This window comes from Agelaius phoeniceus, chromosome 14, assembly GCF_051311805.1.
Source record: "Agelaius phoeniceus isolate bAgePho1 chromosome 14, bAgePho1.hap1, whole genome shotgun sequence".
Taxonomy (NCBI): domain Eukaryota; kingdom Metazoa; phylum Chordata; class Aves; order Passeriformes; family Icteridae; genus Agelaius; species Agelaius phoeniceus.
In genome coordinates, this window is record NC_135278.1 from 3,731,321 (window position 1) to 3,757,710 (window position 26,390).

Sequence of the window (26,390 nt, forward strand, 5' to 3'; positions counted from 1 at the left end):
GCCATCAAGGTATTTGTACAAAATTAATATCCCTGAGCCATCAATCATAAATAAAATAATGGTTTTGGGAGAAATACTGCTCAATTAAATCCATTGGGAGAGGCAGACTGTTGAGTTCTGTCAGGAAAGCTGAACCTTGCCATGATCTAATTTTGCTGGCCAGAGCTCCCACCCATGGAAACCCCCAACCTCTTTAAAATCTCAGAATAAAGGCACAACTCCTCAAAAAGACACCTTGTAATGAATGTGTGAGATGACAAAATTCAGAATAGGAAGCAACAGGCAGGAACAATAAATCTGTGAGAGACATCCTGGGGATCTCCAGTCACCATCACTGAGCCACCTGTCCCTTATCTCAAGTGCAAACACATGGAAGAGTTGGTGACAGACTGGGAAGGAAGGGCAGACTGGAAGGAATTCTTCAATCCACATGTGCTGGGAATGAAACTCTGAGAAAGGAGGAACAGCACCCTCAAGAGCTCTGGGAACATCTCAGTGAGGCATTCCATGCCATTTGAGCATCACTAGGATAATAATTCATTCAGTATTTGCTCCCTATGAAACCCACAAGCCAACCTGCTGCTGTGCATATAAAACCTAAATTCACATTTTCCACATTTTCCACACTGCTTTAAAGCAGCCTCACTCCCTTCACTCTCTCTCCCAGGAGGAAGGATCAGGATTTGCCACACACCAGAATTTAACATCATTTTTGTGCAGAATTTAACAAAATGCCTTCTCCCAGATGTGAACATTTAATCTGCTTAGCCTGGATGACAGAGAGTGAAATCAGAGTTCCCAATGGGAGCCTCAGGGGCAGCTCAGAGCAGGAAACACCCTGATGGAAACACTGATTTCAAACCACTCCATGGGCACTGAACAGTGAGCACTGCAGCTGCTGAAGGAGACACTCACCTTTGTAGATAGGAGGCTGATCTCTATCAGATTTCTCCCTGTTAGCCAGCTCCAGGAAATCCTCTATCAAATCCAGAGATATCAGGGACTGGCTGAACACTAGGCTGAAAAAAGAAACAGGGAAACACAGGATTCATCTCTGGAGTTGTTTTAATTGGTGCACTGCTTCATTTTTGTTCCCTCCTCCCTCTGATATGACCTTTGAGACAAAGAGAGCAAGATTTCAGTGGGGCACATGCAGGTGGGGGAAGATCCCTGACAAAAATGAGTGTACCATGCTTGGCTGCTTCAGAAAACAGCAGAATGAAGAGTGGATGGATGGGGAACACTGTCAGACCCATATATTAGAAATATATATGACTATAATGTAATATATTCCTGAAGTCTTCAATGACCTGTCCAGAACTTACACTTTGTCTCCCAGCTCCTCTGCCATTCGGAGAATTTCAAAGAGCAGCACCATTTTCCCAGAATGTTCCAACACCTCAGCATCTGCATCAGTGACAAAATCTTTGTACCAGTCTGGAGCTGGGCTACCAGGATTGGAAGAGGATGTAGCTTTGCCTATAAAAACCAAAGAAAAAGAAATAAACATGAGAACATGGTCTTCATTGAAATGCTCTGAATTGTTCCCTCATTATCAGACTTAACTGGCAAGAAAAGAGTTAAAGAGACAAACAAAAAGCAGCATTTGCACTATAAGCAAATACAAGAGTTAAATATTTAAGGGATGCAGAGACAGAAACTCAGCCAGCCTATAATGTAATTCCTTTAGCACATTTAATCTCTGTGTGTAAATGTTTTACATACAACACCCTCCACCCCTTACACATTTACAAGATGTTGTCACTGGGATGAGGGCAAAAAAAAAAAAATTCTCACCTGAACTCTCCCAAAAGATTTTAAATTACTTAGGGAAAGAGATTAGACCCACATGAAATAACATAAAATTATCTCTGTGATACCAGATACAAGACAAAAGCTAGATTATTACAGGAAAAAAACCCAAAAATTAAGTGTGCAGCTGTAAGAAGTTGGAATAACAACTTTAAAGAGGTCTTGTGTTCCTGCTGCACTGGATCTGCTTGCTCAGCATCCAATTCAAATTCCAGATGCAACAAATTATGACATATATGTCCTAATCTTTCCATTAATCTTCCAGGTTATATAATTTTGTACTTCTAAATTTAAAAATTTCACTGTGCAGCTTCCCTGCCTCGAAACCTCCGAGTCCTAAGCTGCTGGCTCTTGTTTTTCCAGGATCAATACACAATGAGAAGCAGCAGGAGCTGTAACTGTGAATTGAGGAATTTGCCATTCTGCCACAGAGCAGAATTCCTGACAGCCCTCTCAAATTGCCCTTTGCAAAACCAAACTGCCTCCCATTTTCAGCACTCTGTGTTATCCTCACCTTCATCTGACTTTGTTGATGCTGGGTTGTTTGTAAGATCTTCTACATTTCCTTCCCCACCTCCACGAGATCTTGAATTCCAGACTTTAATGACTTCAACATCATTGTCACTGCCACTTCCACTCGAGCTGCACTCTTTTGTCACCTTTTTCCCCTTGGATTTTTTTTTCCTAAAAAAGCAACATTAAACACCCCATTTTATTTTTTTTAAATCCCACTAAAAGAAAACATATTCTAACAGACACATAAAATACAAAATGAACATTCACTTTATAGAAATCACTTCAGTTCTATAGGGGAAACAACACCAACAAACAAAATAAGAGGTCAATTACTTTGCATAATCATCAGAACTTAAGCTCATGGAAGTTTCATCTGAATCTGAGGCTATGAAGTCATCCATGCTGTCTTCATCAAAATAGCCCTCAAAAAAGAAAAAACAGAAATTATTAACCATGTTCACCCAGAAGCTTTTATTAAACCTTTAGCCATCTGCTCACTCTTCATTTGAACAATGGTAAGTTCTACAAAGGCCTGGCCTTGCAAAATGTTTTAAGAATGACAACATACCCAGCAAGAAAAATATGACAAAACCAGCAGCAAAATGACCCCACAGCAACAAAGATTTCCATTAATTTGACGAAACTTTACCTAGAGTTTGGCAGAGCTTGTTTGGAAAGTTCTCAAGTGAGAGTATTTTGATATATCTAATTTACCTTATTTTCTTTGCTAATATAGTCCAGCTGCAAACACCAAGGGTGAGTCCAGATTCTGCTCAACATCTGGAAATCCTGGAATAGTTTAGCTCCAGCTTTGCCTCTTCCACCTTCATTGCCACCACCTACACCTGACAATAAAGTTCAGGTTTTAGAGTGAGCCCTGAAGTGAGTTGGCCACACTCTGCTCCCCTTTGAAGAGCCCAGCAGAGCACATCTGAGTGTTCTTTCCAGCTGCACATCATACTGCAACATCTCTTGTAAAAGGGCTCAAATTACTCACTCACAGCCATTTTTTTCTCCCAGTTAAAGTTGTCAAAATTAGATTTTCTCCTTTTTCTTGATAATGAGAAACATTATTACATTTTTTACATAAAAGCACATTGCTCCCCAGTACAGGAATGTACACAAATCCTCTTAAAAAGACAGACTTGTCTATTTAGGTTTTGTAAAAGCAGCCCAAGGTGGAAAACACAAAATAACATTTGCATTTAGGTCTCAATGAATCTAACTAATAAAACCTGAGCTGCCTTTAATGACCTGTAATGCTGCAGTATTCAACTACAAAAAAAACAACTTATTTTTTTTTGTTGTCCAAGCATTTTAGTGCACAGAACAAAGTTCAGAAAGTTGATTTTCACCTAGCAACTGTGGCAAAATGCCCCTTATGAAATGGCATCAGGGCTGCAGGCACATACCTGTCAGATGATCCAGGTAATACTGGTAGAGCTTGCACTGGATGGGGGTCATCCTCACCTCCAGCACGTACTCGTACTTGGGGGGCAGGAACTTGGTTAAGGCTGTGTAATCCTTCCTCTGCAAGTTCACAGACACTGCTTCAGTCACAGAAACATGGCAGTGACTCCTGAGAGCTTCAGGAGCCTTTGGGGCATCCCAAAGGACAAAGCACTGGGGGATCAGGGATGCTGATCCTGGTGCTTTCAGCCCCAGAGGGGAAAATCAGCCCAGAAATACAATTTACTGAGGGCCTGCAGCAGGAACCCACCTGCCAAAGTCTATGACCTGCTAAGCCCATGCCCAGCTCCAAGTCCTTGCAAAGTTCCCTGCAACTCCAGGAGCTGCTCTGGAAACTATTTTTGGGGCTTTTTTTAAGAATACTAAAACCAGATTTTACTTCTGTTTGGGTTTTTTTTGACTCTGACACTACTCTGTCTCTCCACTCTCTATGGACAGCATCTGCTGTGCACAGGGCTGGAGAAAATCCATGTGGGCTCCATCCAAAGCTTGTTTTATCTAAGGTCTATAAAGTAACAAGTTCTTCACCCTTTTGAACCTGGATAATTTTCCTTCTCTTTTGTTTTCAGTTATTCTGATTCTTGCAGATCAGAAAAAATACATATTCACAAATAATTGACAAAACTGACAAACTATTCCTGAATAATTTTCCTTCTCTCTTGTTTTCAGTTGTTCTGATTCTTGTAGATCAGAAAAAATACATGTTCAGAAATAACTGACAAAACTATTCCTGAATAATTTTCCTTGTCTTGTTTTCAGTTGTTCTGATTCTTGTAGATTAGATCAGAAAAAATACATGTTCAGAAATAACTGACAAAACTATTCCTGAATAATTTTCCTTGTCTTGTTTTCAGTTGTTCTGATTCTTGTAGATCAGAAAAAATACATGTTCAGAAATAACTGACAAAACTATTCCTGAATAATTTTCCTTCTCTCTTGTTTTCAGTTGTTCTGATTCTTGTAGATCAGAAAAAATACATGTTCAGAAATAACTGACAAATTAGGACTAGCAACTTTCTGTGCAGACTTTAGGGCAGTTCTTAAATGTGCATATGGAATTAAAATGGAATATTTCAGAGCAACTAATGTCCTACTCTACCACAAAATGTTCTTGTCTCCCAGCAGGAAATAGCTGTATCCTCTAATACTTGTATTTTAGAATACATTGACATTTGGAGAAAAACTATGAAGGTTTTCTAGTCATAAATAATACAGGGATCTAACAATCCTGCAAAATATCGTGAAATATTTTTTCCTGCAAATATCCTGCAAAATAGTGAAAATATTTCAGTTAAAAGATTGATGGAGCTCTCAAATCAGAAGTTGACAGGACTTGGGTGATTTCTGAGTGAGACAAATGAACTCCCCTCTTTCCTTGGAGTGAAATGCTGAGTTAGGAACAAAGTGTTGTCACCTGAACACAGCCAGCCAACATCTCATAGAGGATGTGAGCACGTTTCTTCATCACCCTGACATCCACGGGGGTGGAGTCCGCGCACTGCCCGTTCTGGATGGGATTGATGAACCGGTTCCGGAACTCCTTAATGGAGCCCAGCAAGTTCTCCTTGATGAAGTTAACCATGCAGTGATCTAGGAGAAACAGGTCAAACTTGAGTGGTTCCAAATGGAAAACACACTGGTGGGAGTCATGCAAACAGGAAAGAAATGTGCCACAGCTAAATACAGGTCTCAGGGAATTTTAGAAACTTAGCAGGCAGCTGCACGGCTTCAAATCCTTTTCTTCCAATCAAACTGAATATATCTGTCACAGACACGCTTCATGGAAAATCCTTTCCTTAGGATTTTTCCTCCTGAGAAGCTGAGAGGCCTCAGGAACAAAATGGAACCAATGGTTATCTGCTGCTGTGGGATGCAACAGGTGCAGCTGGGATTGGGCTCATGTGGATGTTTCTAATTAATGGCCAATCACAGCCCAGCTGGCTCAGACTCTCTGGTCAGTCACAAGATTTTATTATCATTCCATTTCCTTTCCATTCCTTGCTAGCCTTCTGATGAAATCCTTTCTTCTATTCTTTTAGTACAGTTTTAATATATCATTTTCTTTTAATATAATAGATATCATAAAATAATAAATCAGCCTTCTGAAACATGGAGTCAAGATTCTCATCTCTTCCCATGTCCTGGGACCCCTGCAAACACCACCACATGTATCTTCCATGGCTGACAGGCAAAAGTGCACTGAAGGAAATAAAAGACAACTACTCACATTCTATAAGATTATTCTGCAGTGGTGTTCCTGTCAGAATTATTCTTCTCCTAGATTTAATAGAATTCATTGCCTTGGAGACAGCAGATGCTTCATTTTTCAATATGTGTCCTTCATCACACACCACGAAATCAGGACCTGGAAAGAAACAATATTAAATCTCTCCACAATATTTCATTGCCACAAAGAACCTGACAGCCTAAAGTATCCAAATTTTGTTCTACACCAATGTTACTCTGGGGTTTTTTTTAACTTTTTTGTGTGTTTTTTGGTGAGATTTTTTTAGCACTGATTGGGTTCTCACTCTGCCTTTGCACAAGCATTCAGAGGAGCCACTCTGGTAAAATCAAGGCTGTTGCTTGTAAAGTCTTCATGGCAAGGATTAAACTCAGCTTTGCAGCACATTCCTGATAAAATGGTCTATTCCTGCTGCTGGTTGTGCATGGCTGCACCTCCATCCATCCTGTCAAAACTCAGTGAAACTTCCTTCTCTCCAGCTTTAGGCTGCCATCTACTGACACTTGGGCAATCCCAAAACACCCAAAAATCAGGTAACTGGGATTTTTCATTAAGGCAAGAATAACACCAGGGGGACAGAGTGCAATCAGAAGTCTTAGATAATATAAAACACAACCAGATTTGACCTGAATTACAGACAAGTGAACTGCCACCTTGCAGCTGAAAGTCACCTCAGGAATGTCCTCAGCTTTCTTCCAGGAGATAAAATATCAGTCTGGTTCAAGTGAGCTGCACAAGGAATGTCAAAACCACAACACATTCCCACAGCATGCAAAGCAACTCTAATAATAAGATAAATAATACCCATCTTGGCAGAACAGACTTACTCTTAATTGTTTTCAGACTTAGCACAATTTCTGGAATTTCTTTCCTTGAAAATGAAGTAAAAGATATTCTAGGATCCAAGTAGTAACTCATGATAAATGTTTTACCAGCTCTAAACCTGACCTCAGTTCCAGCACTCTCAGCTCTGAAAGCAGCTCATGACAAGTGGCTGCACCTTGGAGAAAAGCCACCAGTTGGGCTCAGCAATTCAGCAGTAAAAAGGCCAATATTTGAGGAGCAAAGGAGGATTTGTCAGCAAGGACAGTTTAATCTTTTATAATTTATGGAGAATATTTTGTCTCAGACTAAATTCAAACTGCCTTCTAAAGAATAAAGTTAATTCTAGGGCAGTGATCAACTGCAGAGAATCAATTACACCTCTGACTACACACACCAGTGCCAGCCACCTTAATCATGCCATTTTAAGGTGATTTAAAAGTGATTTGAATCTTACATGTGAAGAGAAAGGAGTCAAGAAGATATTTCTTTCCAAGCAAAAAACCCAAACAAAACAAACGCCAAACTTTTAAAACAAGTCTAGAAGACAATTATGAAAATCCACATATGAATTCCAAATGCACTCAGGCTTGTCCAAGCCAATGTATTTCTGAATTTCCCACCTGCCACAGAAACATTTCCCAGTATTATTTCATGACTTTTGTACCTTCTCAGTTCTGACAGAAAGAAAAACACTGAGTGGCTACACACAAAGCCTTCCTTTAATTGTAAGTGACCATCTCTAGCATTGACAGATCCTTTCTCTAATCCTCATTTCATTAAAAACTGTGATTCATTCACATAAAGGTAGAGAAATTAAGTTAAAAAACCACCTCAAAACCTGCTGTTTAGAGTAAGTGAATGAGAGTAAAAATATGAAAAACCCCAAACTCAGTACAATTATTCCTGGTTTGTTTGGCAGCAATGCAGCACTGATATCTTGAACTAACATCTTGGCCACAGTTCAGCAGCAGAGATTTTCATCCATTTGTGGGGTTTTTCCCTTGTTCTTCCAAAACACAAATGCAAATCATTATGGACAGAACATTCCTCAAAATGTGATAAAGGAATGTAAAGCTTAAAGGGACCTCAGGGGATCATTTAGATCATTTTCTGCATCTGAGATTAGGGTTATGAGAAAGGGGCAGGCCTGACAGAAGTGGGAAACTCCACAGCCTCTCTCTTGCTAAAACACTGTGCACTAACACCCAATTTGCTACAAATCTGAATAAATTCTGCCCTCTCCTTTCTCCTGATCATGTCAAAACCAACTGACAACACTCCTTTCATTAACTAGCTCTTTATTGGAGGAACATTTTAGTATTTTTTTCCTAGGCTAAAAAGCCCTACTCATGCAATCCTTCCTCAACATCCTCATCTTCTCATCCTTCTTACTGTACTTGCACAGGTTAATATACTGAAATACATAAAAGATAGAGATATATAGATATATACAGTTCTCCTGATCCTCTGAAGTCTACAAGAACTTTATACAACTGTCAATTAAAGAGAAGTCTCCAAGTTAAACAGTACCAGAATTTTTGTTATTAGCAACAAGTTAAAAATAAATAAAGTGATTGAAGTTCTTCAGACAGAGCACAGCAATGATCAATAACCAACAGTCCTGCAGCAGTGGCACAAGGCAGCCTGGAAACCCTGTGTGTGTATAAAATCCTGCCATTCTTCCACATAGCTGAGCTGGTTAATTAATGAAATCACTTCTCCACCCATAAACTTTGGCTAAACCTTCCCCCTCTGCTCCCCTTGACAGTGCAACACAAGCTTCCCTCATACAGGGTCCTACCCGAGCAGTATTCACCAGACACATCTCATTAAATCAGCACTCAAATCCCAAATTTGCAGCTTTTTGAATGGGAAGTGCTCCCATTCAGAGGCCAAGGTTTCCCTATTTCCAGTCCCAGCAGAAGCCAGCACATGGTTTTCTCCTTCAATGTCCATGCTGACCCACCAGGAGAGCAAGAAACAAATGAGAATCTTGCAATGCACATTTAGCCAATCCAAATGGCTCCAAAAATTCATGGCTAACAACACACTGACACTTCTGTCCTCCTGCAATTAAAATAGAGAAAGGGATGAGGCAACATTAAATGCCCCCAAGTTGTGCCAGGAGAGGTTCAGGCTGGATATTAGGAAAATTTCTCCACTGAAAGGGTGGTTAAGCATAGAAGGAACTGCCCAGGGAGGTGCTGGAGTCAAAAATGGAAGATGATGGCACACACTACTGGGCATAGTGAGCCTGCACTCCACCTTGCAGGTCTTTTCCAACCTTGAAGTTTCCATGATTCTACAAAAATAATGAAGGAGTTATTTCAAGGTTGGCTTTCCCAATGGTCTGACTGCACTCTATCAACCAGCCCTAGAGGAGAACAGAACAGGAGGCTCCACGTTCATCTGGAATTATCCAAAATCTCTGAGGGTCAATGTGCTGCAGCTCCAAACTCAATAAAGTGCACAAGGCCAGGAGCTAAGCCCAGACACTGCTCTGTCCCAGTGCCTGAAGAGCTCTGGAGGGAGAACAGGAACACAGCAGGATGGAAACCCCATGGGATGGGACACCCAGTCACTGTCTCCTCCTAACACCCCACAGTCCAGGGCCTACACAAACACAAATCCATGAAGGGACAATGTTACTTCAACCACACACAGCAACAACCCTTACATTTGTCCTCCCTTACATCTCCCACCAGGAAAAAAACCCCACAAAAATCAATTATTGCATAACATTTTATTTCAACTTGTTCTGTGCCAGAACAAGACCCACTAAATACAGAATTACTGTCCTGTTACCACTACTTTGAGACAGCAATTCACACCTTTGCTCCCTTAGCTTTCACTTCCTTGACAATATTCCCAATAAATGCAATATCCTGAGAAAATCAGATACAGAATAGCACTGACAGAACAGGGTTCCCCACTCTTTTTTGGTTTGTTGTTGGGGTTTTTTTAGTTTTAATAACACAGCTTAGGTAGGAGGAGTCAAAATCCCATTGGAAAGAAATGCATTTCCTTCACTGCTTAATAATGTGTGTGGAATCAACACATTATATATCAACAAAACCAGTTAAAATAGTTCATCAGCTGCTGAACTGGAGCTTCCCTGACTCCACAGCCATTGTATGACTTAGTCAAGCTGGCAGAAAATTAATTAATGTTTTAGCTGCTCCAACAGCATCTCTGCAGAGATGGAGATGCCAATTCCACTTGGCCAATGCCAAAAATCATGAAGGTATTTTCCCCTCTTTGGTCTATTAGAACAGAATTCACAGCCCTACTTTAGCAGGAAACTTCACAAAATCAAGCTCAGCAAGTACAATCACCAATCAGAAAGAGGGAAGAAAATCAATCACACACTGTCAATGTCAAGTCCATCAGATAATTAAAACCCAAGAAAACCCAGCTCCACTTACTCTGCCTTCAATACCTGCATTCTCAAGGAGAAATACCAACAGTACAGCAAAGTTGTAAAAACTTTTAAAACCAGTTTTTAAGACATTCTGCATAACCCTAAATTTTTTTAGGTATCAGTTGCCAGTTTAGAATTTGTAGGGAAATTTTGCTATTTTGATGAACCATCCTAATTCTAAAATTTTTAGTTCTTTTTGGGGACCACCTGAGAAATCAGTTATATCCACTTGGAATATTTTCAAGTGCTTTCATACATGTTGACATAAGTTTGCTAAGTTCAGCTCAGCTCAAACCAGACATCCATTTCCCAAGACTGAAACAATAATTAACTGCTTTATCTGCATTCCCTTAATTAGCACTTCATTAACACTTGTTTTTTCACACTTCTAAGGTACATTGTCTACTATTTTCATGTGCAGTTGCCTCCTTAGTGGTAGATTTCCATCAAGGACAAAACAGCTTGTGGCTGTAACAAATGAACAGATTAAAACAGCCTTGGGTCCCCAACAAAAACCTCAAATTACTTTGTAAAGGAAGCAAAGTCAGCAAATAAAAATACTTAACAGGAAAAGTTTCTAGAATATATTCCTTGTATTTGATTTAATAGAAAAGACTGTTACAGAAATCTATTTTCAAAAGCAGATGGGGGAGATTCTGAACAAATTCCTGTAACTCAGCAAAGAAAATCTGATGAATCTTACCAACACCATTTATTTTCTCTGCTCATATACATAAACCTGGAAGTCCAAACTATACAAGCTGTGTAAATTTTCACTTACCTGGGTCGACTAAAGCTTTATTAAATATTTCTTTAAGTTTTCTACTCTTCACATTCCTGCCTTGTGCCAGGTTTCGATACATCTCGTAGCCAATGATCATCACACCTCCCTCATCCTGCCAGTGCTGCAGCATGTAGCTCCTCTCCTGGGGCCTCTTCACAGTTGCCAGCTCATAGACCTTCCAAAGGGGAAAAAAACCCCTTTAATTCCTCTTAAAAAATTCAACAGCGGTCTAATTTTTAATACTTCTCATGTATTAATGCAAGGAGATTGTTCACATTGTTAAAGCACATTTCTTTGCCTTTATTTTAGGTGGTGGAGCTTCCCAATTTTGCAAATCATCCAGTTATTTCATGAAGAGCTCTTTTTAAGCCTCTTACCTCTAGCTTCTCCTCATCTTCTAAACCTTCTTGCCATTTTTCAAACTCATTCAGCCAGTTCAAGGCAGTGTTGAGTGGACACACAACCAGACCTGTCCGAAAATCCAGTTTGTCACATAGCAAGACTGTGTGGAGAAAACTTACTACCTGCAAGAGAAAATCCAGGCAGAACACCAAATAAACACCAGGAAAGAAAGATAAATGTTATCTACTCAAGTATGTAATTAAATTACCAACAACAACCTTGTTTAAATATATTTTTTGTTAAACAAATTGAATTTTTGGTTACATTTTCATGCAGGTGTATTTCCAGTTCATACACTCCTTACTCTGTGTTCCAAGGTTGCACACATTCTTCACATACTGAGATACTTCTGAACTGCTGAATGATCTCATAGAAAACCCTCCCTTTACATTTCACCAATCATTTTCATAAATTGAACACTTCCATCAGCAAGGTTTAAGCTTTCTCCCAACATTCATCCCAAACACAAAATAAATTCACAGTTAAGTTTCTTTAAAGTGAACTTCAGTCTTAACGCAGTTTCTCACATTTTTTCCAAGGGAAATTCTCTCAACAGAGCTCTGCAGCAGGCTGGGGCAGTGCTTGCCAAGGATTCACCCTCAGGCTGTGTGTTGAGGGTGACAATACCTCCATGAGGCTGGGAAAAACCCAAAACCCCAAAACCTTGTGGTGTCACTCAGTGCTTCTGCTGGGCTGCCTGTTTTGAGCAGCAGCAAACAAAGCAGGACTAGAGGAGAGTTTGTGATGCCATGGCAGCTCCAGCTCTCCACTTCTGATCCAACACCAGAAGCTCAAATATTGGTATCTGACATCTCTGATTTAACAGAGGGATTCTAAACATGAAATGACTGTGCTTGGAACACTGGGCAGCAAAACTTGCAGCAAAACTTGCTTTTAAAACAAAAGGATTTGCTGGTGGTTCTGTGTAAGACAAAACTACCCAGGAAGTCTCATGGCCACAGTCATGGGCAGCAAGTCCCCAATTCCTGATTTCCCTGATTTCCACTGACATCCTGCCCTGCAGCTGGCAAAGTCTGCCAGAATTCATGGCTGGTTCAGCTCTTTTAAGAGCTAAAAACAAATGGCACAGAGCACAGCAGTGACTGGCAAATGGACACATATGGAAAAAACAACCAGCCTAGCTCCATACACCAGCCTTCAAAATCAGTTATACTAATACATGTTTCTAACTGTGGCTTTCTTTGGTTTATCAAGGAGTTACAGCCAAAATTACTGTCATTAACACATCTGGATCACTATAAAAATACCTTCTGCTCTAAGTATTTCATCAGACTCCATGGTGTGTAAAGTGTAGGTGGAAAAAGTCCCCTACACAACAGTTCTGCAAAGCATTGCAAATCTCCACTAAAAGGTGTGATTAACTCCTCAAGAACCACACCAGCTAAGCTAGGATCAAGTATATAAAAATACACCTTTCAAAGGTGATTTTTGAAATGTTCTGTAGAATTGCAGACTGTCAAAATAGCGGATCTGCCACCCCCATTTCCCTAAACAAAGCACATTTTCAGATATGCTGGAGCTGGAGATAAAATCCTGCTGTGCACCACCCCAACCACAGCTCAGCCTGGGTTTGCCTGAACTGGTCATACCATGAGTGACCTCAGTTCTCTGATCATCCTCAGCTCTGTGCCACTCAAAAAATCCCCACAAACTCACAAGCATCTGACTTTACACAAGGTCTGGCATTAAAAATTAAACCCAACCAAAACTGATAAACCTGTACTTCATCAGCAGTAAATTAATTTTAAAACAGTCCAGAAAATAAATCATTTAATGGAAAAAAAAGCATGAGGAGGACAGAAAAACCACAACCTGCTTAAGATTATTCCACAGTTTTAGAAACAGGTTCCTGAAGCCTCTCCCCTCCCAGCTGTATTTATTTTCTTATTCTAAGTTTTCTGTATTTATTTTTTGTATTTTCTGTATTAATTTTTTCTGTATTTATTTTCTTATTCTAAGTAGCAAGAGAACTACACAGCACATGGAAATAAATTGTGGTTCTTACCTGTAATGTTTTCCCCAGGCCCATACAGTGAGCAAGAATGCAGCCAGAGCCAGGAGATGTCTTGGTTTTTTTTACAGATTCACAGCAGCAATCCCACATGAACTGAACACCTGAAGAAAATTATTGAAAGTTTTCTGATTAAACATTCATTTTATTACAGTTCACCCAATGAGAGACAGCTGGGATCACTGAAATCATGGTAACTCTTAGGAAAGCAGCTGTCAGGATAATTATTGATTCATTTCTGTCCAGTGGGGTGTACGTGGGATGATCTTTGTCTTGAACTTGATTATATTCACAGCTTCATTGAAGATGTGGCAACTGTGTTGGAAAATATTCCTGTGAGGATGCAGATTGCCTGATCCTGGGGACAGGGAGATGAGAAGACACATTCTGCTTTTACCAGAAGGAGTTTTTTATTATTCAAACTCTGTCTGCATAAGCTGCTGTGCCCCTGGAGAGAAAAAAAAAATAAATTTTCCTTTAAACTCTTTCCTTACCATCTACTTGGTGTGGTTTCAGTCTGGTCACTATACTCCTGTGAACCTGCACTAATGGTTCTTTGGTTTCTTCATCTTCATCTAAAACCAGCTTGGTTGTAATGGGACATTTCAGAGGTGAGGCATCTTCAATCTCTATCACCTGAAACAGAAAAGGCCATCAGAGGAATATTCTCCCAAGAGTAACACCCAGCATTTGAGACACTTCAGATTTACCAGAACTGGAAGCAAGAATTTATTTACTAAAGAGAAACCTTCAATTCTTTACTGCATCACAATTTTGGCACTGAAGTGAAGCAGCAGGGAGCTGAAACACTTTCTAAGGTCACAGCAGCCAAATAAAACGTAGCAAGGTCAAACTGCAGACAAAACTTGGGGCTTATAAGGCTGCATGTCAGGGATTCTCAAAAATTACTGATCAAATTACATTGAGGTTGAAGTTAAACATCATCAGGAATTCAAGTTCACAGAATTTTACACAGAAACCAGACCATACCTCTCTCAATTTCTCTCTCTCCCGTTCTCTCTCTGCGATGCGTTTTCTTCTTTCTTCTTCTTCTTTAAGTGCATTTTGTGTTTCTGTTCTAAGCTTGTCATCTTTAATAATCTTCCTGATCTTCTTCCTGCCTTTTCCAGGAGATTTTGAGTCATCATTGTCCTCATTCTCAGAGTTACTCTATTAGAAATTAAGTGGAATACACATTAGATAGAAAATTATGGCACAGACCACGAAACCCTTCATTCTTAGACAAGCTCCCAGAAACTCTTACACACACAGGTGAAGTTCAGTTAATAGGGAAAAAATGCCTTTTTCAGAAGTCTGACAAAAGAAGTGCCACCTTAACTGTAATGTATTCTGAGATAAAAGATAAGCCCAGCTGTGCAAAGGCAGTACTGTTATCATTTGATAGTAGCTAATAATGATTATTAATAAAGCACTTTTTTTCCTTTAATACTGAGGCTAAATCACATCAGCCCCTACTTACACCACACAGGAAAAGAAACTCCAACACTACAATTTGTCTCATCTACATTTAGATTAAAAATTCCATTTGCTTCAATATCATGCATTTTTATCAAGATCTAGACAGGAAAAGTTGTAGTCCAAACATAATGTTTTACCTCCATAATGGTGACATTTTACAAATTTTAGCCTGAACTGACATTATTGAGAAAAGCTTTAATTTTTTACTGTATTTTGTGCAGAGGTGTTTGAGATACCATGAGCAGAGGAGTCAGGAAATCCCTATTTATTACTTCAAAACATGACAGAGCACCTTATTCTCATTTTCACTGGAGGAATCCTCTTGAACTTTTATCCTCCTTCGTTTCTTTTTCTGTTTGTAGCTGCGCTGGTTTTCCTCTGCCTCAGCTTTTTTGGCAGATCTATTAAAAAAGCAAAAGGCAATATTACTGATTAAGCACAGTAATCCTCTGCCCCAGTGAAAAACAATGGTAAAGGAGGAGAGGTAATTAATTAACCATTAATTAATAAGATATGCACTCCTTTTGTGCAGTTAGGTCTGACTTATAAATTCCTTTCTGCTCAGCCCACTGGATACACACAGCAAAGAGAAAACCCTTCAGAATCTCAGAACTATAAAGCATTAATTTTATACTGAGATCCACCAGTTGACAGTGATGGATTTGGCATTAAAATGTCCATTTTTTGGTTGATATTCTTTTTGGTACTGGCTCATCAAATTGTTGTGGTACAAACTGTGGTACAAATTCAAAATTCCCACATTTGTTGCAAAATAAATTAATGCTCTATAATTCCTACAGACAAATATCATCAAGGGTTTTAAGAACTGCTCCAAAGTGTTTTGACTTTTACCATCTCCCTGCACAAACTGCACTATTAAAACCCAAAATAAGCACAGGGTAAGCACAGGTCAGTTCTGTCCATACCTGGTCCTTGGCCTTTGGTCATCCTCAGACTCACTGACCTCCTCACTCACTGCAGACTCGTGGAACTCTGAGTCATTGGAGTCATCACTGCTCACTTGGAAAAGAAAGCAGCATTTATTTCATGGTGAGTATCACTGCAAAGCCAGCAGCTCCTCACTGCACAACAACTGCTCCAGAGCAGCAAGCACTGCCAGGGTTCATTTCACACAATATGGGACCCATATTTATAAGAGAAAAAGGGCACAGAGAAGGAAAAGTTAAAATTTAAGCACTAGCTGGGTCTTGGTGGGTGGCTTATTGTGCCACAAGCCTTGAGGTCCTTATGCATGAACATCTATATTTATTTTAGGAGCAAATGGAAGAGAGCATTAAATGATGGAGAACTGTGGGGAATAGTATGGAACCTCAGAAAACCAAAGGTGATTTTTAGTTAAACAGAAGTTTTTGCTTCAAATGCTTTACATGTCATTTTATAACCATACTTTGAGAAAAGGGCCCTTACTTACACACAAAATATAAAATTGCATCACTACATTTATGGCTTGGCATTTCTTCAGGTACTGCAAGCTCAAAACTGCCTCAAAAGGCAATTAAAATACACCTAAAAGAGCAGCATTAGCAAGACTCTCCCAGACACTTTGAGGAGCTATTCCTGGCATTTTTTAGGTAATGAAGACACCAGTGTGGTATTTAACACCTTGAATTTCAGCCTAACCTTGAACACAGTGGAAAGTTTAATTGTTTTATGAATGACAAGGCTTAAAACATGAGTTGTTTCACATATATGGGGAATGGTAACATTAATAACATAGGGCTGAAAAGGGCAAACTGAAATCAAATCTATTGTTGTGTTTGAGGGCAGTCAACCTCAAAGGCTTGCACTGAAGAACCCTAAGCTGCCTCTTACTTGCACATTAATTCATAGGTAATTTACAGTTATTCCTCCTGCATGAAATGCTGTAGGTAGAGCTTTAATCCTATAAGAGAGGAAAAACATGAATTTCCAAACAGATAAAAACGAGAGTTTTCATGGAGGAAAATTCTAAACAAATCACATTGCATCTTTTATTTAGTGGAAGACCACAAAATCTGGCTGGCATTAGTGCAACCCAGACCAGGGAAGCCCAGTGCACCTTTCCTGGCCAGGAAACACCCACAGGTTCTTTGTTCCTGCCTGCAACAATGCAGGGCCAGGCCAGACTCATTTCACAGTGCCATCTGCTGCTCAGCTCCAGCCTGCTCCACTGCCACTCCAGCAGGGACACGTTCCTCAGGCACTACTGCCTCTCCAAGAGAGGAATTACATAAAGGACAAGACTGATTTCCCCAAATTCACACATCCTGGCCTTGCCTCTGCTGTTTAGGATGGATATTCTAAGATTCCACAGGATTAATCCAATTCAGAGGATACAGCAAGTGGAGAGAGCTGCACTTGTGTTTGACATCTCAAAGAAAACCATTTATCAAACAAAGATAAGGGGATGCTAGATTTCATACACAAGGAAGCTTAGACAGGGATTTTAAAATCACAAAGCTTGAGATCTCCATTCTAACAAGCTCTGGATTTATTTTACAGAGGCAAGTACTTTTTATGACCAAAAAAAGATGTGGATTATGTACCTTTCCTTCTATTTCTGCGCTTCCCCCCTTCTTTTTTGTCTTTTGGTTTCACCACCTTCTTTTCTTCTCCAGACTCCCCATCACTCACAGTGAGCTTCTGCCTCAGCAGCCTGTGTCTGTATCTGGGCTTCTTGGATGTTTCTTCCTCCTCTGAATCTGAATCCTCAGAATTAGCTTCTTCCTTTTCTGACTTCTTGTCTTCCTTTTCCTTTTCTCCTGTCACACAGAGGAGTCAGTACCACATGCATACCAGTCACCTTCTTATCTTACAAGAATGAAAATCTGAATTAATTTAGGCTAAATCCTGTGCTTTCCCAGGGAATTACAAGCACCAACATACCATTTTCCTTCAATGTTTAGTATTCCCCACTGCCTGAATGCTTGGAATGCCTGTTCCAATGGCTGTGTTAGCCAAATCTCTCCTGTGCACTTGCAGGACTTACTGCTCTGTATAGGTAATAACCCCTCACAAACCCCTAGGACTTCTTAATTGCTTACAAAAGCCAGACTATAACAAAAAAATAAACATAGAGAAGACTAAAAGAGATGATAATCCTCATGACCACATACATTGTCCCCTACGTGGTAACTACGTATCAAAATCAGGAATATTTTTTGCTGAAAACTTTAACAATCATTTTCCCAAGTGACCCTTGAAATCATAATAGGTGCCACAGCACCTACTTTTTCCCAGATGCTTTTTGGTGCTTACCATCATCTCCTGTGTTCTCAGTTTGCTTTGCAGGTTTCTTCTTTCCTTCCTCGGGCTGCTCATCTGAAGACGTATCCTCATCAGAGGAAAGATTGGCTTTGATTTCTTCTAAAAGCATTTTCTTGGCAATTCTTTGAAGTAAAACAGAAAACACTATTTATTCCATTGTTCAGGTAAATCTATGAATGACAAGTGTAACCCTACACCATTCAGAACTTCAAAAAAAGGGCTGAAAGCTGAACAAAAAAAAAAGACACGTGATGAAAAGTCATTGTGGCAAGACAGGATCTATCAGCAAAAATCTCACATTCATGTAATGTGTTGACTTGCTTTTAGAAAGCAGGTTTGTAATCAACCTTCTTAAAAAGAGAAATTTCCTGCTTTACAGCAGACTTGAAATGGTTACAAAATGCACAGACTTAGAGATTTGATTTTATTCATGGTCTATCTGGATAACTAACCACAAGCACTTGCCTTACAGCAGCTCTTGCAAAAACCCTTCTGTGTTTATACCAAAAAAGTCTGACCAACACTACAGGACCTGAATTTCAGATAAAAATCATCATCTTATTTCCTGCTCCATAAACTGTCCACTCAGCTTCCCATGGTTTCACTGCAGAACAAGTTTCCAGCTAACACACAAGTGACTATGGAAAAATTATTTCTTTACATGCACTTGCAACATAAAAATCTTCTGAGTCTATCCAAGGCAGGTATGTAAAAAGCACAGGAGAACAGTGGACTTACAGTACTTGCACTTCCAGGGGAAAAAAAATAAACCAGGTTTTCCCCATATAAATATCAGGAACACTACAGTTTTAATTAATCCATTTTCAATGAAATGTGTGCTTTCTGTTCTGTCTCTCCTTTTGAGAGAATTAATGCATGCTGTGTGTACATAGCTCAGGATGGGAAAGCTCTCCCACCAGTCACAAGAACAGCTCAAAGCCATGGGACTGAACCACAATCCAGCCTTCACCTGGGAATGGCAAAGGAACAGGGATTTCTCACACAAAACTTCCCATACAGCAGAAAACTGAGCTTTTGCTCCTATGGAGCACTAGAAAATGGGCTTTTAACAATCAGGATTTCATTTTCCAGCCTGCAGTGTATCCCTAAAACACAATCATTTTTCAAAGGGACTCTTCCCAAGCTATCTTTCCTGACACTCCACACAGTATTTCCTAATTTTTGAGCAACAGTGCAGTTTTTAAAAGCACTCTCGCACTAATTTATATTCAGTTATTATTAAAAGATGGAAGCAAAATAGTTTGAATAAACATTGCAGATTGTTCAGTGTGTCAGACCATCCATCAGCATCCAAAACACTCCCTCCCCTTCTCTCTTGAGAAGAAAAAGCTGATTAAAACTTTACCAAGCAGTACCCTTGGAGAACTTTAATTCCACATCTATCAAGAAATCACAGCATGAGCCCAAAGAAAACTTACTAAAGTCCACAGATAAGTAACATCCTCTTCCAAATGCTTTTTGCATTAGGTCCTCCCAGAGGATATTTGGAAAAGGGATTGAGGGTTTGGGTGATTGTTGATTTTTTAAAAACCCCGCAGACCATGCGTAACAGCAGCAGAAATAAACAGCTCCTCATAGAAGAAACTCAGATTATATTTCTTCCATCTCTCAATGGTCAGAATTTTTTGGAATGGCTGGTTTCCCTTTAACAGCTTTTAACCTAAATTATTAACCTGGACTCCTACTCCAGAAAATGCAGAGAGCAGTGGTCTGGCTACTCTTCTTGTTTAATAAAAACCCAGAGTTTTGGAAGAGGAAAAACGAAAAGATCTGATAAAAACATTGAAATTGAATCCTGAAAGTCCTGCCTTTGACTTATTTTGGCAAGTGCATTAGCAAAGTGAACACAGCTTGTGGATGGCAATACTTACCTCTACACAAGTCACCTTTAAAAGGCTGACTTTGGTTCTTAGCAAAACAAAACCTTCATTTTAATTTGTTCTTTAATGAAGTATCTATTTTTTTAAGAGCTATAAAGAAACAGCAAATGTATCTAACACCTAAAAAGACCATGCACAAAATCCACCATCCCTAAAGAGACAATGCTCTCATTTTCCTATTAATCACCAGCATAACCAACAAACCAGATTGGGTAAACTGATTAGTTTCTAATTATTTATAATACTGATGAAGAAGTTATTGCTATGATAGAAAATAAGTTCTGTTTTTTATCTAGGATAAAGACTTAACCACTTGTAACCAAATTGAGATGGGACTGTTTGTTAGTGAGAAAAGCTGCATTTTCTTCAATGCATTTACTGGTATGTATTTAGGCCAAAACAGTGAGACATTATTAAGATGGTCAGGATTTAAAAGAAGCCCATTTTTAATTAACTACACAGTGGATAGGAATGATAAGTGTAAGCAACATGAGACCCAAAGAGATTAGGCCTTGAAAATGCATTTTGACAAATGACTGATGTAACAAATGGTTTACATGAATTATTAGAAACTGAGTACAGGACTCCTGAAGCTGGGTTTAAATTAAACCACAACAGATGTTGACCAGGATAACACATCCTATTTCTATTTTATGATAAAACCCATTTAAAGTCACCAGGTTTCTCAGCTAAGAAACTTCACATGGTAGCTTTAACATTTTAGTATTTGCATGAATAGCAGCAAGAAAAACAAGCTATGATAGTGTGAAAATTCCCTCACTTATATTCTTCCAGAGAAAACCATGGAAATCAAAAGGGACTGTAACATTTACTCAGGTCAAGGACATAAAAGATTCTTGCCCATTCAGATGTAACAGTTGAGCACCAGCAATGGATTCAATTAAGAGGCACAGAGAGCTCTATGACCTCCAGCACAGGGTTTCAGGCAGTAAAAAAGAAAGTAAAAAAATAAAATAGTTAAAAATCCCTGCATTTTACTCTTTCCTGCACTGATCTACTGAGACCTTGAGCATGTCATGTTGCCCCACTCCATCTTCTCTAAACTTATGGTGATATTTGAATGAAGGGACTCTCCCAGCACACATTTATCCAGTGCCTCACAGATTGGAGCTGCAGCCTCAAGCAGGACACACAAAACCAATTCTAGAATAAAATAACAGCACATATGCACAGTTTTGTATCAACTGGGATTTAAAGATACTTGCCATTTGTAAGAACAGCCCCAGCAGAATACATTTCTAAACAATGAATTGATTGCTATGGATTTTTTTAAGTCGTGCTAAAAGAGTTTTTTCACAAGAGACAGACTGGAAATTACCCAGGGGTTGCTTGGTTACACTGCAGGACTGCTTTAAAAGCTCCTTCAGACCCTGCAGCAGAACTGGAACAGGAGGTGCAGCCTCTCATGGTGTGGAGTTAAGCCCCCATGGTAATTTGCACCATTCTTGTTTGAGAATTGTACAGTGCCAATACAATGGGATTGTTCAAAATCTTGGTGAGATTTTGATTTTAAAGTCTTGATTTTAAATTTTAGTTCACGATTGTGATGTTTGATTATGAATTAGATCACATCAACTCACACTCAGTGTTCATAAATACCTACTAATTATATGTAAAATAAGGTTGCCTGAAAGAAGCCCTTGGGTGGGGGAGCATGGTGGGATGTGGCTAATAAAAGCCACCAGAATTCCAGCTAGAGCACTACTGGCTTAAATGGGCATTCAGGATACTACTAGAAAACTCAAAACCCTTTAAAATATATTTTAAGATATTAATATTTGGATGAAATGTCATAGATGTCTAAAAAAAAAAATGAGTGAAAACTGCCAAACACCTTTTTCTAAATACTGTGCTGTCTTTGTTGGGAGAGGCTGATTTTCAAGCTGTCAGAGTTGGATTAAATTAAATGCTTGGACAAGAAAAACGTTTTACAAAAATTTATTGTAACCATCAAATACTTAAAGGCATTCTGCATTTAATACACTATTAACTTCTTAATAAACAGAACTACTGCAAACATATCAAACAGTACCATTTAAAAGATCAGAAGGACCAATAATAGTTACACAACAGAAGATGAAAGCATACAGCACTGTATAGCATAGTATGACCCACTTGGATATTGCATTTTGGCAAAAAGATGATTTCAAGGCTATTAATATTCATGTCATGCACATCCTCAGGTATGCAAATAACAGAACATCTAAACTAAAGACTTGCAAACAGGAGAGTTCCCACACTACAAACACCCAGCAGGTACTAGGTACCCTCTTTGGCCTGGAAGAAAATAGGCAACTTTTCTGAATCAGTAGGTAAACTATTTAAACACTTTGTGTTGAGTAAACAGAAGAAGAAGTTTTGAACTTCTCAAAATTTGTTCCATCTTTTTACAGTTTATAGCTCTGATTGTGGTGCCAAGTACAACACATGATGAAGGTAAAGTCAGACTGCATTACCAGTTAACATGTCTGAAGGTTGACAACATTGTTTATTGACAAAATACCTCCCCATCTCATATATAGATGTTCAAAAGGTCCCCTAAATAAAAACTTAACAAAGAGGCAGCTTTAAAATAAAGTACAGAAACTGATTTTTAAAGCCCGAATTTATATGACTGTTTGTTATCCATTAGGTTCATTTATTTCCCAATATAGCTCTTAAACTAAATCATGATTGAGTTCTGTCAGAAACGTTTGAGCAGTAAATAGTGAACTTCTGACAAAAGTGTATTGGTTTAGTTATCAACCAGAAACTCACAACAACAGAAAAAAAGAAAAAAGAAAAAGAAAAAAATGAATTAAAACAGGACTGAAATTAAAGCATGATTTTAAAAAAATCTTGTAATACCAAAGTTTACATGTTCTGCTTATGACCCTGTGCTGTCAAGTCCCTACAAAGCATCTTTCTTTAAAGAGCTGAATTACTGGGTTAAATTTGAGGACTGAAAACACACAAGAACTAATTCAGCAGCAGCATTGTGATGCCAAACTGAGGTCCGTAAAGGATAGAAAACAGTGTTTGTAAAATTTACTTCAGCCACATGTCAAAACATACAACTCTATGAAACAAGGATTCCATATTCTAAACTAGTAAGGCTCAGAAGCAGAAAAAGACTCCACCAGCAACTGGTCCCACACATGCTACATGGCCAAAACAACAAAAAAAAATCAGTTTCTGAAACACTGTATAAAAATTCGTTGAGCAGCTCTTCAGTCTAACTACAGTAACTTCCAAAAAGAACCTGTGGCTCGAGTTGAGTGACACTTCATGTTGTGCATTTAGGAAATGAAGCTTTTACATTTCTAGCCAGGCTGATTTTGATAGCTACAATGGTACTGGTAAAATATGACATGTCTCAGCTAACTGTATCTTACAGTGATTCTTTTTTATTAAATTCCAAACTGAAGCAATACATATAAGCCACAATTCTGAAAATATCTATGCAAAGACTTAAAATATATAATTAGTCTCTTTGATACCAATTGAGCCTATGCACAGTGCTTGTAGAATCATGGCCTTAACTCACATTAGTCACTTCAGGTACTTTTTAGTGGATTAAAACTCAGTCAAATTAACAGCTGAAAATATCTAATATGGTTTTCCCAACATTTGTGCTTTCTCTTTATTGAGAAAAGGCGTTTCAATTAGAAAAGCATATTAAGCAACGGTAATAACCAAATTCATTCTGAAAATATTGCAGAACTGCATACTGCACAGATGCAAACTGTCCCCTCTAGGCCCCACAACTAGCTGAAATTCACATTTAGCAGCAGCAGCAGCAGCTTCTGCCCTGCCTGCAAGATCCCAGTCCGCAGCGGGACCGCGCTGCAGCGCTTTGGGAACGCCCCCAGCCAGGTGTGTCAGCTACCACCTCTAGACATTGGCTTTGCATACCTGGCTCTACCACTTCTAAACGTCTGCTTTGCATTCCTGGCTCTGGGCCTCTGTTTTCTGGCCCCGTGTTCACACTTGCAGGAGGCCTGTGAGCGAGTCTTTACCGGGCAGGCAGCCGTGCTTTTTACCACCTGCTTGCTCCTCCGTTGCGCCGGCTCGCGCCCACGCCTAGGCTGTGCTCTAATCGTTTTTATGTCCTTATGGAGGGTATCATACCTATTCTCAGGGTCGTCATCATCATCATCTTCCTCCTCCTCCATTGGGATAGTCCTTGATAGAGCATCTCCCTCATCTCCTGAAAGAGAAGCCCAACAAAAAACATTTAATAAGTGTAAATACAACAAGAAACAAGATGTGACAGCACAATAAACAAGACAATATATGAACTGCATTTCTATCAACAATCCCCATTTGAAAACAGCTTGGTGATACCACTTTTCTACCATTTCCCTGTCTTGACAAATAAAAATAAATCTTTGTGGTGGTTTTACAGGGCTCTCAGGATGAGAGAAGAGACAAGAATCTTGACTCTGTGTTTCAGAAGGCTGATTTATTATTTTATGATATAGATTATATTAAATATATATATAATATATATTATATATAATATATATTATATATAATATATATTATATATAATATATATTATATATAATATATATAAAATATAATATATATTATATATAATATATGATATATATTATACTAAAAGAAAATTATATACTAAAACTATACTAAAAGAATAGAAGAAAGGATTTCATCAGAAGGCTGGCTAAGAATAGAAAAGGAATGATAACAAAAGCTCGTGACTCTCAGAGAGTCTGAGCCAGCTGACTGTGATTGGCCATTAATTGGAAACAACCAACATGGACCAATCCCAGATGCACCTGTTGCATTCCACAGCAGCAGATAATTATTGTTTTTCTTTTCCTCTGAGGCTTCTCAGCTTCTCAGGAGAAAAACTCTGACAAAGGGATTTTTCACAAAGTATCATGGCAACAAATCTTGTTTTTTCAGTTTTGCTCACTACTACCTGCAACTTGTTCCTAATTACATACTGCAAATTTGGGATTTTACACCAAAACATAAGAGACTAAATACTCTACTCAGGAATCAGAAATTAGTTCCCTTAGAAGTTATTTGCTCTGTCAGAGGCTCCATGAGTGAGTTTGTGCAAAGTGAAAAGAAGGCACAAACAAACACGGGACAAAGCTGCATCCCAAGCCCGTGGGTTGCCCTGCTGCCAGGAGGGAAGTGCTGGAGAACACCAACCCTTCCTATTTCTGCTTGCACACTATCTGAGAGTGTGGAAAGTTGTATTTTGAGAATTCCACATGCTATTCTTACTGCAAACATCCAAACTCAGCTGCACTACATGGCACTGTCTCGTGTACAAAGGACACCAAGAGCAACAGTGGGGGACAGCACAGTGGGAATCCTGCCCTGGAGCTCCTCTGCACTCTCCTGGCTGGACTGAGAAATCTGCATTGTTTCTAGCACATTCCCAGGCCTCTCCCCTTGCTTTCTCTCTTTTTCATCTTGCAGGCAAGTCAGACAAATCTGCTAGGTAGTAAAATTAAGGGAAAGAAACCTCACAATCCCAATGAGCTGAGATCCCCTCATTCACAATTTCTGTTTATTTTCTACCTGTGGGGACTGGAGGACTGGACTAAAACTAGGCTTGCAGCTAGTTTGGGGCACACTCCAAGGTGATCTCAGAAAGTGCCTCATGGAGATAATTAAAAGTATCCTGTTGTTTAAACCAGATCCTAAGTCTCATTCAATGATCAATCTACAACACACAGATCTACAACCTACAGCTTATTCACACACAGAACAGACTATTTTATTAATCCACCTATTAAACCAAAAGCAAACTGCAGACAAAAGCCCCATTCTTCTCTGAAAATACACTAACATAGGCAGAATTTCACAAAATCAAATGACAACTGAAGCTGAAAGAGACATCTGGACATGCTCTACTCCAACTCCATCCTCAAAGCAAAGCTAACCCCAAAGTCAGGTCAGTTACTTCAGGATCTGGGCCAGTCAAGTTCTGAGCATTTCCAAGGACAAAGATTCTCAAGTTCAAGAGGGCAACCAGTTCCAAGCTTTGACCCTGCTCAGTGTGAGAATACTCCAGTATCTCTATCAGTTTTCCTTGATAAATGCTGTGTCCACTGCCTCTCATCCTTTGGGCACAGATCCAGCTCAGCCTCCCCTAAAACTGCCCATGAGGTGATTTGCAGACAGGAATTCAGATACCCCATTTTTAGCATTCTGTCTGCAGTCTAAACCAAGCCATTTCTCTCTCCAGTCTA

At 39.2% G+C, this 26,390-nt stretch overlaps 1 protein-coding gene across 6 annotated transcripts in view; it reads right to left on the bottom strand.

The window, feature by feature from the left end:
• The window catches only part of ATRX (ATRX chromatin remodeler), a 71,248-nt gene that overhangs the window by 15,601 nt on the left and 29,257 nt on the right, over positions 1-26,390 (bottom strand). For 5 of the 6 annotated variants that reach the window (XM_054641207.2, XM_054641203.2, XM_054641200.2 and 2 more), the window contains 18 exons: positions 24,286-24,364; positions 18,245-18,375; positions 17,533-17,748; positions 15,913-16,006; positions 15,279-15,387; positions 14,498-14,677; positions 14,002-14,143; positions 13,502-13,611; positions 11,451-11,597; positions 11,071-11,248; positions 6,026-6,163; positions 5,213-5,388; positions 3,741-3,858; positions 3,043-3,173; positions 2,662-2,750; positions 2,327-2,496; positions 1,326-1,479; positions 916-1,019 (listed from right to left, as the gene is read on the bottom strand). In XM_054641207.2, the coding sequence (XP_054497182.2) occupies positions 916-1,019; positions 1,326-1,479; positions 2,327-2,496; positions 2,662-2,750; positions 3,043-3,173; positions 3,741-3,858; positions 5,213-5,388; positions 6,026-6,163; positions 11,071-11,248; positions 11,451-11,597; positions 13,502-13,611; positions 14,002-14,143; positions 14,498-14,677; positions 15,279-15,387; positions 15,913-16,006; positions 17,533-17,748; positions 18,245-18,375; positions 24,286-24,364 (2,466 nt within the window). The remainder of the gene's footprint in view (positions 1-915; positions 1,020-1,325; positions 1,480-2,326; positions 2,497-2,661; positions 2,751-3,042; positions 3,174-3,740; positions 3,859-5,212; positions 5,389-6,025; positions 6,164-11,070; positions 11,249-11,450; positions 11,598-13,501; positions 13,612-14,001; positions 14,144-14,497; positions 14,678-15,278; positions 15,388-15,912; positions 16,007-17,532; positions 17,749-18,244; positions 18,376-24,285; positions 24,365-26,390) is intronic. The other variant, XM_054641201.2, reaches the window with a different exon arrangement.